Source organism: Buceros rhinoceros, unplaced genomic scaffold, assembly GCF_000710305.1.
Source record: "Buceros rhinoceros silvestris isolate BGI_N320 unplaced genomic scaffold, ASM71030v1 scaffold11308, whole genome shotgun sequence".
In the NCBI taxonomy this organism is placed as follows: Eukaryota; Metazoa; Chordata; class Aves; order Bucerotiformes; family Bucerotidae; genus Buceros; species Buceros rhinoceros.
The window spans coordinates 20,966-32,813 of record NW_010427466.1 but is presented as its reverse complement, the minus strand read 5'-3'; the positions used below and the strand labels follow the sequence as shown (position 1 = coordinate 32,813).

General features: G+C 36.5%; 1 protein-coding gene across 1 annotated transcript in view; it reads left to right on the top strand.

Annotated features, from left to right (window-relative positions):
- Positions 1–11,542, top strand: part of TMEM19 (transmembrane protein 19) — an 11,871-nt gene extending 329 nt beyond the window's left edge. Inside the window, exons 2-6 of the mRNA XM_010141919.1 lie at positions 4,952–5,065; positions 6,571–6,708; positions 7,023–7,277; positions 8,324–8,533; positions 11,165–11,542. Of these exons, the coding sequence (XP_010140221.1) occupies positions 4,952–5,065; positions 6,571–6,708; positions 7,023–7,277; positions 8,324–8,533; positions 11,165–11,328 (881 nt within the window). The 3' untranslated portion in view covers positions 11,329–11,542. The remainder of the gene's footprint in view (positions 1–4,951; positions 5,066–6,570; positions 6,709–7,022; positions 7,278–8,323; positions 8,534–11,164) is intronic.
- Positions 11,543–11,848: the final 306 nt, after the last annotated feature.

Sequence of the window (11,848 nt, the reverse complement as noted above, 5' to 3'; positions counted from 1 at the left end):
CTCCCCTCCAGCTCCTACAGCTGGAGAGAGATACAGAATCGAAGGAGGGATGTGCACAGTCCCCTCCATCGCCAGCAGAGCTGAAAACCTCACCCCTGACAATAGCTCATAATAGTTTAAAAAGTATTAACACCCACTGTACCCTTCCTGGCAGCTCTACACAGAGATCCCGTTGAATTGAAAATATTGGTATCCTTTGTGAATTATCTCCCTAAAAGAAACCAGGTAATATAAAAATGAAAAAATGGAAAGAAAGAGCAAGCTGTCGTTCTCTATCAGGGGAAGTAGTGACAGCAAGGGAGGAGCGTGCCGCCCTTGAGAACTGTTTTAGGAGTGTATGTGCATCCTTTGAACAGGGCACGCAAGAATTCCTTGGTCAAGAAACAGAGAAACAGGGGAAATGGTCCAAGAAGAGATGGATGTATGTGTTGAGTCTCTGGCAGGGGTATGTACAGTCAGCTCTGTGTTCTATTCCAACAACTTAGGCAGGTTGTGGCTTAGTGGTGTGTAGTTGTAGGAGTACTAGTGCTTTCTGTGGTCTGTCATTTCAGTTCTAGGACCATTTCTATAGCTGTGTGCAAAAGCAGCAATACTGCCTTCAGCATCAGTTCCGTTCTAGAAGAGTGTACTTGCTTTCCCAGGACAGGTAAAGACATGTCCTTAAGACCTTGTCCAGTTTCATGAGAGAAGAGCTCCAGTGTCCTTGCAGTGTTGCTGAGAGTGCCTTGAGATGCCATATGAACACCCTCAACTGCCTAGTGTCACCTTGAATCCACAAGAAGCTGAAATAAATAAAATTACTTATGCAGTGACAGTAAGATGTCGTTGCTCAGTGTTTTCCAGTGGTTTGGGTTTTAGGATGGGGTATTAGTCCTGGTGCAGCATTAAATCTGTGTTGTCTGGACACTTCTACTTTGGCCTGCACTGAGAGGCCAGACGCATAGAAGGTATGCAGAAGCAGGCTTCACAGACAGGTTCAGTTTGTGCCATTTAGGGTAGCCAAGTCAGATTTAAACACGCATTTATGCATGTTTGGTCTCTATAGGTATAACTCCCCGAGTTCTGCCTCTAATGAGGATATGCCAGTCCCTGTTATCTAATGTGTCTGAGAATTGACTGTGTAAAGTGGAGAGGCCTGATACCAGGTGAATTAGGATAGGGACTGATACAAAGGAAGAGACTGGAGATGAATCCTTCTTGTAGAGAATGACTGTGGAACAAGAGTGACGTGAAATATTTTTACCGTCCATTTGCCTGAGACTATGGAAGGACCTTGGCTTGGGGCAGTGAATGAAGCATATGGTAGAAGTGGGCTTGATGAAGTGGCAGAAGTAAGTTGAGCCCATAAAAGCAATTAAATTCATAGTCCTTAGTAATAAAAATAATGAAAACATGCATTTATTAATTTACAGTTTATAGTTCATAGTAATGCTTAGGCACCAAGTGGTGACCAAAACGTTGGTAAAACAAGTGTTAAAGAATCCGTAATAAACCAATGAATGTGTTCTATCTTAGTCTTAACTACTTACGTTTAGTAGTAATTTAGTGCTAATACTTTTTTCCCCGCCAAGGAAATAAAAAAGGTCAGTTTAAAACTGGCCTTAAAAGGATGAAAATTCTATTTGTTAACTCAACCAACCGAGAAGAACCCCTTTGGGTTCTGGTACTGCTCAGACTCAAGTTAATACTGCATTTGCTTGCGGTGAAATTCTGTCGAAGTAAATAGCGTAGTTCAGGATATAATCAATAGCTTTCTTGTCTCTGTGACTGCAGAGATGGAAGGCTTTGAAACTGAAGTATTAAGGAATAATTTCTTCTCGGATTTAAATTTCAGTGTTCTATAAGATGTACATTTGGCATCCTTTGCAATAAAATTTGCTTCTTCCAATTTAAAGCCAGATCAGGTGATAGACTATAAAAGTTGTAAGAATCTTTCTTTTAATGCAGTAATTTATTAAGTCAGTTTTACCTTTTTAACTGGACAATAACAAATCCATTAACTGCTTTTATTTTAGTAAGTGTTCTGGAATTTTAGGAGACAAATCTGTTTAGGACGTTGATAACGTCTCTTTAGAAGATAAGTTGCTATGGACACTAGTGTTTTACGAAATGGTGTGGAATTATGGCAGTTTTCCTGTTCTGTAAGCTTGTTTAAATTCAGATCATAATGATTTGAATGTCTAACCAAAGGGAACAAACTGAGAACTCACGAAAAAGCTTTTTAGAAGCTCTGTAAATACTTTGATGAGAAAATACCTTGGGTGTTCTGTATGCAGTTTTATTTGTAAAAGTAAACCATTTATAGTTTTGGCAACCAGCATTTTTTTGTTTGAGAGTTGTTCAAGTCCGTTAAACTGTCTTGGCAGTTTAATAATTGTCAGTGAAGAATATCATTAAAAGCAATCCTTTCTTGTAAAAAAATTTGGGTTTGACTAATTTCCAATTAAATACTAAAAACATTCCAAGTTGGGTTTATTTTTCGCTATAACAAGGAGGATAACAGGTGAGCCATTTTTGCACAGATGTTAATAGTAGATCTGAAATAATTTCTCTTCAGATCCCAAAAAGCAGTATATTTTCCAAATACAAAACCTTCTGTTATGTAGAATTGATTTGACATGAAGGTGAGAAATCAGTAGATTTAAACCATGCAATTTATTGCAATTGTTAGCTACAGTCAAATATTCGAATAGCTGTGACACAGGCAACTCAGTTTGATTAAATTATGTTGACCAGTAAACAAAGTAAAGAGGAAGCTCAGAGCGGTCTGCTTAATTTTGCCACCCCTAAATTCACATGTAGTGTTCCCGTAGCAAATATGTAAACCTAAAATCCATACTCATGTGAAATCATAAGGCCACATCAGTGGCAATTCAATTGCAGCTGCTGTCAGAGAACAAAAACCAGTGGAAAGGATTCCCATGCTACGTGGGCACATTATCTCATAAAGAAGAATGGCATCTCCTACTATAAACATCTGTTTTCAGTCTGTGCTGACTATACCATGCCACAAAGAAAATAATTTCTAATGCAGACATGTTGTGTAAACTTAAAATTCTTTCGTCCCTCAATCTGTCTGGTTGTGTTGTTCTAGATAAAATGGAGAAAAATTAACAGGGAGGGCAGTAGAATGTAGAAGTAGAATATTATTAGTCTAGAGAATCCTCAGAAAAGAAAAAAAATCTGAGAGTAGTTATGTATTACAGGACATGAAATTGTTGGACGCAGCTCTCTTTTCAACAAGTCTCTGCAACGCTCCAGACCAAAGTTTGCAGTTAGTTGTCTGTACTGCTCCCAGGTTGGGAAGATGCTGTGTGCACATGCATGTGCAGTGGAGAGGGACTACACAAAGCAAAGAGTAAGAAGCGTAAGTCATCTGTGATTCTCAGCTAAGCCAAATTGTCTGTAGATTCTAGAGAAACGGATAAGGAGAACTGCACTAGATAACTTCATGATAAATACTCAAGTGGAAACCAGACTATATATAACACCTGACTTGTATGCCATGTGGCTGCCTTTCCTTAAATGCAAAATTTATAGCATATGTTGTTCTTTATTAAAAATCATTATTTTGGGAACTCAGTGGCTTGTTGAAATATGTTTAATTTTTTAAGTGTTCCTGGTTTCTTTTGCATGTTTTTAGGACTAGGTCTTCTGATAAAAAATTTAGGGTTAATAAAGTTGTAAGAACATCCATTGTAAAGATAATGATTGTGTTCTTGGGTCCTGAGGTGTGTAAATTCTCTCTGAGATATGGTGGAGGAAGGAAATCAAGAGCTTGATTACCCTGAATTAAGGCAATCAGATAGTCATGCAAGAAAAGGTGACGAGAAGAACAGGGATTCAGGGATTAGCAGGGCAAATACAGTATTACACTGCAGCTGTCTGCAGCTAATATACCACATGACTGAAGATGCCAGGACTCTGGTTGAATACATGCAGCTAACTGGAGAAGGGGAAAGTTACACCATCCAGGTTACTTAATACGTTTTCATCTTTATTTTGGAAGTGGAATACCTTTCACTCAGCCAAAAAAATCAGTAGAGTTTTAAATTGTGCAATCTTTGTTGTCTTTCTGCTATGACTACTGCATGCACTTGGCATTGATCCCAATTCAAAATGCCCTTAGCAGAATTAGAGAGGAACAGCAAAGGCAGCAAGGATGATCGGAACAGGTAGCAGCATCCATCTGAAGAATACTTTAAGAGGTAAAGATATTTCGATATAGAAAGGGTATATCATATGTATGAATGGCAGAAAGAACGTGAATAGGAAATCATTGTTCAGTTGGTCATAAAGTTTTACCAGGTGTCCGATGAAACTTGAGGCAGCAGGATCTTTGTGGTTCAACTTATTGAAAGGCCTGCATCTAAAACCAGAATTCAGTTCTGTGGGTTGTGGAAATGAAAATTGTAACTGTTTTTAAAAATGGGTTGAACAAATATCATAGAATGCTTTAGGTTGCAAGGGACCTTAAAGAGCGCTTGTCAGTGAAGACTGAGGCAAAAAAGGTACTGAAATTGAATTCTACGTAACATACTCTGGATGTATGGGTTGTTTTTTTCCTAACATCTGAACTTATCTTTTCTACCCAAATCAGGTTTCAGCTGGTCTTAACATTTTGAATGTTAATTTGGAGTTTGTAAATCACTTTTAAAATGGAAAATATCACAATGTTTATTTCTTGATACATTTGCTATTTCTTTGTAATTAATTTTAGTTGATTTAATTCCTTTTTTTTTGTGAAAGTTGAATAGAAAAATGCAGTAGATAATTGCAGATATTTTGATCTTCTATTCATAAGAATTTATTTATTCTGAAGGGTAAAAAGTTTAATCTCTATTAAGTTCAGATTTTAAATATATATGAGAAGGTAATTACTTTTAAGATATACAGGCATTAAGAAGGCTTATAAGGATCATCTGAAACTATTTTATTTTTTTTTTTTCAGGTACCTTACGACCCATTTCTCCATGGCGTTGGCTTTTTTCAGTCTTGGTTCCACTAATAATTGCTACACAGGGTTTTAAGAAAAAGAGTCTTGATCACAGTGGTGCATTAGGAGGTATGTGTTTTTTCTGAGACTATTCAACTAAACATTTAATAAACTAAATTAAGGTCCTTCTTTATTGTACATAATACTCTTTTAAGACTTTCCTACCTAGTTCTATTATAATAAAATCAGAAATGTAAGCATATATACCTTGAATACATACTGGGTTTTTTCTCATTCCTGTTTAAATAAGTCAAATTAATTTTTTTTTTGTTTTTGTAATTCATTTGATTAATATTGTCATTCGATTTGTATAAACCTATAAGATTTTTTTAAAATTCAGTACAGCATGCAGTTAAATCACATGTCTTTGTGTAACATATAGATGGATTCAAGCAGAGATAATGAAATGGCAGTGGCAGTGGTAAAGAAATACCATTAAACTGAGCCATGTCAGCAGCTTAGCTGCCTGGTAGGAAACCAGTAAGGATAACGTGGTTCTCCTTTATGTAATACGAGCAGTTTTAGGCAATTTTTTCCTTCCAAAAATAAGAAGAAAATTACATCTGTAGTTCAAGCAAATGACTGTTCCAACAAATATTTTTCTCGATCGCATGAAAAAATCCCAACACAGAGTACAGTAGTGTTAGTGGGAGTCCAGAGCAAGGTTTGCGACGTTGTCTGGATTATCAATGGAAAGAAACAGGATCTCAAATCCTTTCCTTCCTCGTCGCTCATTTTGCAAATCTTGTTCCATCTGTGAGTTAAGGGGAGCATTTTCTAAATTAAAAAAACAAAACAAACAAAGTCTTTTCTCTTCTGCTCTCCTTTTCCCTCTTAACATAACAGCTCTGCTAACCAGCTTATATTGGCATTTGCTTTAAGTGTGGCCAATTTTCTTTCAGTCGTGAAGAATTGTAATCTTATGGTGGGCAGTGAGAGTTAGACCTCCCCCGTGGAGAAGAGAAAAAGCAGCACATCCAGGAGCTCAAATACTTAAGAAAATTGCAGAAAGAAAAAGATGACATAAAAATCATAAGCAGAAAATGAAGAACAGAAGGAGGAAGTAGCAGCTGTTAAGATGCAGAGGAAGGATATCCAGGTTATCTTAGAGACCTTGGGGGAAGGATTTGATTCCCTCACTTAATATAAACTCACTGATGGATACACAGACACAGCTGTGTATATGATTTTTATATAAATAATCATATTCTTCAGGCAGGGTACTTAAATTTCAAATATCCTTTGTCTTTATTTTATTGCTCTGTCTTTTATTTTTGCACAGTATTACTGATTTGTGGCAAGAAAAGGTCTTAAAAAATCACATGCTTTAGCAGTAGCATTAGAATTAGTAATTTAGCCATAAAATTCAAGAGAAAATTATGAAGTTTTTTTTCAGTCAAGGTGTCACTGGAATTCTTATACGGGTATTAGGTGCTTCAGTAATTGTCTTATTGTATGATTATCTTAGTTTTATCATCAAGATACTCTTCATATTCAAGAGATTCCAAATACTTAATTGCTTTGCAAAGCAGAGATTGTTACATGAGAAACTTTTCATACTTTTTTTTTCATAGGATTGGTCGTTGGATTTGTCCTTACAATTGCAAATTACAGTTTCTTCAGTTCTTTGTTTGTATTTTTTGCTACTGCTTCAAAACTTACTAAATGGAAAAGAGATGTAAAGAAGCAAATAGATTCAGAATACAAAGAAGGTAAGTTATAACATTTTAATTCTTTCAGATTCTGTGTGGAGAAGAAATAATGCATATATTCCTTTCAAAGGGTCAGATGAGATGTAACATCCAGAGTAGGGAACTCTGTTGTTGTGCTTCCCCTCCACTTCCATTCCTGTGAACATTAGCAAGCAACTTCTGTTTCTGTTCTTTTTAATAAATTCCTATGTAGTTTCTGATATGAATGTATGTCTTTTTAAATTTACCTTTATATATGTGTATTTTGCTTTTTTCTCATGCTGTTGACTTTCAGGGTATTTTGCCTGAAAATATTAACATTTTTGTCACTTTAGGTGGACAGAGGAATTGGATACAAGTATGCTGTAATGGTGGTGTTCCCACTGAGCTGGCTATCTTATATATGATAGAAAATGGACCAGGTGAAATTCCAATCGACTTTTCAAAGCAATACACAGCATCATGGATGTGCTTATCCCTTTTGGGAGCTTTGGCATCCTCTGCTGGTGATACATGGGCTTCAGAGATTGGAAGTGCTATGAGTAAGAGCACGCCAAGGTTGATAACAACCTGGGAAAAGGTTCCAGTAGGTAAGCTGTTTTCTGTTCTTCATATTTTGGTAATCTGTTTTGAATTATGCAACCAACTTGAAAAGTTCCAAAAAAGCCCCAGAAAATTGAGATTAGAAAATGTTAGCATTGGAATATACTCAGTTGTGTTTCTGCTGCCTCTCATTGGTTAGATGCTCCAACAGAGAGAGCATCCAGGGAGCTAAAATCATTCTTAGTGAGTGCTGTCACTTCTCATCTCTGGCACTATTAAAAGTGTTTATATTGCCAATGGTATAAGCGATACAAGTTATGAACAATATAAACAATACAAGTGATCAACTGAATTTTTCAGACATTAAAATTTTAACCAGTAGAAGAATATATACATTCAATATAGACAGTACAAAAAATTTGCTACTTAACCAAATCACTCATTTCCTTTAATATCCTACCAGGGATGGGTATAGTGAACCTTCTGTCTGTCAAACCTTTTCTACACAGTGGATGACATTGCTACCTTAAAGCAGCATGTCTTTTTTGAGTCTTGGATCTGAGTTTTAGATCTTGTGGGATAAAAAAGCATGGGCTTTTAAAATATTTTTCTGTTCATAAGTATTCTTCAGATTTTTATTCAATGAGCTGTCAAACATCTTCTTTTCTATGGATTTTTTCTTTTAAATGTGTTGATGAAATATGTCTTGGTATACTTCTAAAAGAGGCATTGCACTACTCAAGCTCTGGAGCAAATCTTTTCCTTATGCTACACCTTACAGCAGACAAATACCAGGTGATGTTTAGAGGTGTGCTGCCTGGTTTGGTTTAATTTAATGTTAGTGAATTTTTAGAAAACCTAGCCTTAGACACAGGAAAAGTAATAATAATAGACTATAGTGGTACAGGTTAAGTTTCCCAGCAGCATAATGGGAATTGTAAATAAAAGCTGTGGTAACAGAGCCTTGTGGATATAAAGGGGTGGGGATGAAGATCACTGTATGAACACACTTCTGATTTCATATGAAATGTTTGAACAAATGCAAGTCTTTAAGAATATAGTTTATAAATCAGCTTGGCTTTGTTTGATTTAGGTACTAATGGAGGAATCACTTTAGTGGGCCTGCTCTCCAGTTTGCTTGGGGGCATGACAGTAGGTATAGCCTACTTCATAACACAACTCATTTTTGTGACTGATCTGGAAGGTTCTGCTCCACAATGGCCCATTATTGTGTTTGGTGCAGTAGCTGGCTTACTAGGATCAATTGTTGATTCTTATTTGGGAGCTACGATGCAATACAGCGGTAAGTTTTTTTTCTCTTTTTGTTCATTTTGGTCATGGTTGTCCCCACACACGCATAATGTAACCTAAAAATGGACTTGAATTTCAAGAAGGGTTGAGAACATGATTTTAAATGGAAAAAATACAGAATTAGCAACAAAAAGGACAAAAGAAGACAAAGTGCTGGATATGATAACGAAAACAAGATCAAGGGCAGTTGGTCCATTTTCACATTTTCATTTGTTTATCTTATGTTATTGTCTTGTTGAAGACTGAAAGAGGCCAGAGATCTCTAACATGTTACCTTGGAAAAAGCAGTTGCTGCCCTCTCCTTATATTTCATATATTCATTTTATTCCTCTACATATTTCATTATGGTAACATTTATAAGAGAAAATGTCAGCTTAATTTTATCCAGTGACTTAGATTAAGTTGCCACTGCAGAAGCTCCATTTCTAACTCTAAAGACTTAGCAAGTCTTAGCAAGTTTTAAATAAGATGTGCTCCAGGAAGACTTGCACAATATTTAAGTTCTAGTTTTTTTCACCGCTTAATAGAGTACTGTTTCTTATAGGCCTATCACAAACGAGCTGTGACTTGAAAAAAAGAATTCATGACCATTTATTAAAAAATTATTGTCTGGCTGATTCTAAATTATTTCAGTATTTATTTGCTAATTGCCTTTAAGGATCATTACTGACAACCTTTAGGCTAAACTGTAGACTTATCCTATATTTAAAAATTGTTTAAAGACTATACGTGATATTATTCTGTTCCAACAGTTGGTTTAAGAGAAAACAAGATTTTGTTGTCAGTATCCTTACTTGTTGGAGCATGAGGTTTGAATGTGCAGATGAACTGCCTGAGAGATTCAAGTCCTTCAAATCTATCATCACAGTGAGAGCTGCAGACTGTTGATGATGCTGTGGATTTGGCTTTTCAGCAGTTTTTATGCTCCGTTCCTTGTAGTTCCAGGAAAGTCAAAAATACAATGGAGAGTTTAATCATTTGAGAAATTTTTAGATATTTCTGTACTAAAGAGGAAATCTTTAGCACTCAGACAATGTTTCATGCTCCTAATGAGGCAGATGTATTAAGAGAATGGGGTAAACCTAGGTACCTGCATTTATCAGCATCTATTTCTTCTTCGCTTCAGTTATTTTTCCATGCTCAGCAACTTTGCTAGCTGCAGCAGGGACAGGATGCACGTTCCGCAATTTGTTTTACAGATTCATAAGCACTGCTGGAGTATGTATGCTCTGGTACATATATGCTGTGATACAGATGAAATAGTGCTGCTTATGTGGTGCGCACTGTTAGGTGTAGTGTCCCTCCTTACTTTAACACACTTTTCCAATCCCTGTTCGTAAGAAGTACTCCAGTCTCTCTGCAGCATCTTGAAAAGCAATAAATAAAAGTGGCAGTGGTAATAAAGAATTGTGCCCTTTTTTGAAAACATTATGTGACCACTAATCCCTTCTGTCAGTGTTTTTCCTGTTGATAATCTTCCTAGATTTGGTTTATGTCATGTAATAGTCTGTGATACTCACTGTTTCTAAGAGAAGATCCTTTCCCGCCCACACATTTATTAAGAAAAACTTGTATGAATAGCTGCGCAGAATTAGATGGAAATTCTCCTGTGTTATCACTCTGAAGCTATACCTGTTCTGTAACTAACAAAGCTGGTGGAAGGACTTCCGTTACCTTTCCTGCTTGCTTATGCTCTGAATCTATGCTTTATGTGCATAGATTATATGCTTGAGGTACATAATTTATAAAAATTTATTCTCATTTTTTCTCTCAAGAAAACTTAAGACTTTCTCAAACAGCAAGTGTTACGAGTTAAACTATCAGGCTTTGAGGTTTGGTATTTCTGTAGCTCTTTTGCATTATCCAAAGGTGGATTTAAGTGTATGATTCAAAGGTAACAGTGTGTGCATATACACATACACAGTTACACTTCACTACAGTGTAAGCTGTCATTAAAATCAGGGTGCTAGAATTCTGTGCTTTTATCAGCATATAAAATAATGTAGCTGGATAAAACATAGGATAATGGTGTGTGTACAGTAACAGCTAATGAAACACTGTGCTAGAGTACTGATAATACCGAGGTAGAGCAAGAAATAGCTTAAGTACTAAGAAAAAAAATCCAGCTGCTGGTAGTATAAAACTGCTGTGTAAATAGAAATGATAAATTCAACCTCTGTAAGGAGCTTGTTTTCTGTCAGATCAAGTAATAATATTATCTCCATAATTTTCCTTTGAAAACGAACAGATTTTCTTGATCAGTCTTTCTGTGCAAAACAGCATCTTCTGCTTTAGAATGGTTCTTGGAGCAGTTTTTTCCTCTTCAGATTTAACTTACTTCATTCCTTTCTTTGCTATGAAACTACATAAAAAGAGAAGTAGAATCGACAGAGGTGTAACTTTTCAAAAGTAACTTCTAATGTAGAGTGTTGGATTTATATCCCATTTTTCTGAAGCTACCAGATTAAACTAACAGTAATTTAGTTTAGTCTATGGGTGTCTTTTCTTACAGAAGTTTAACACCATAATGGTAAACTAAATTTAGAAAGGTGCGTACACTTGGTGACTAAGTTTGTTTTCAGCTTGGTTGGCTTTGTAAAATGAAGTCTTTATCTTTTCCCAGGTTTTGACCAGAGTATTGGCATGGTTGTCCACCACCAAACAAAAGACTCCAAGCACATATCTGGAAAACCTATATTAGACAACAACGGAGTAAATCTTTTTTCTTCTATAATCATTGCTTTGGTGCTTCCAGGCATGGCATGGTGTTTCTGGCCCAGGGGTTGAAATGGTTTAAGGTTTTCTGCATGTGATTCATTTATTTTCAGTCTTCCTCAAAGATTCCAAAGTGTTCTCTTCAATGTCGCTTGAAGAGAGCGTTCCAGAACTTTCAGAGAGCCAAAGGACTTTCTGTCTTAACTTACAAAGGCTCTAAGCTTCATACGGCAACTGGACTCTCTTAGGGCAAGGAAGGGTTTTTTTCAATATGCTCCTGCTGCTCTGCGGATTCACATTTTTGTCAATATGCTCCTGCTGCTCTTCAGGAGGATGTACATCATTGCCAGGTGAGGTGAAGCACTTCTGTCCTAACGGAGCTAAAGGGTTGGACTCTACGTTCTTTACAGTCCCTGGGATCTGGAAGGGGAAGAAGCTGGAAATGGAAGTCTAATCTACGTCTGTCAGCATGATGGAGCATTGTGGCTGTTGTCCAAGCCAGACACAAAGCATGCAGTATCTTTATGCAGGCAGTGGAAACATGGGTGAAATAGGTGAATTCTGGTATTTCTCATAAACTGCGGTATGTAAG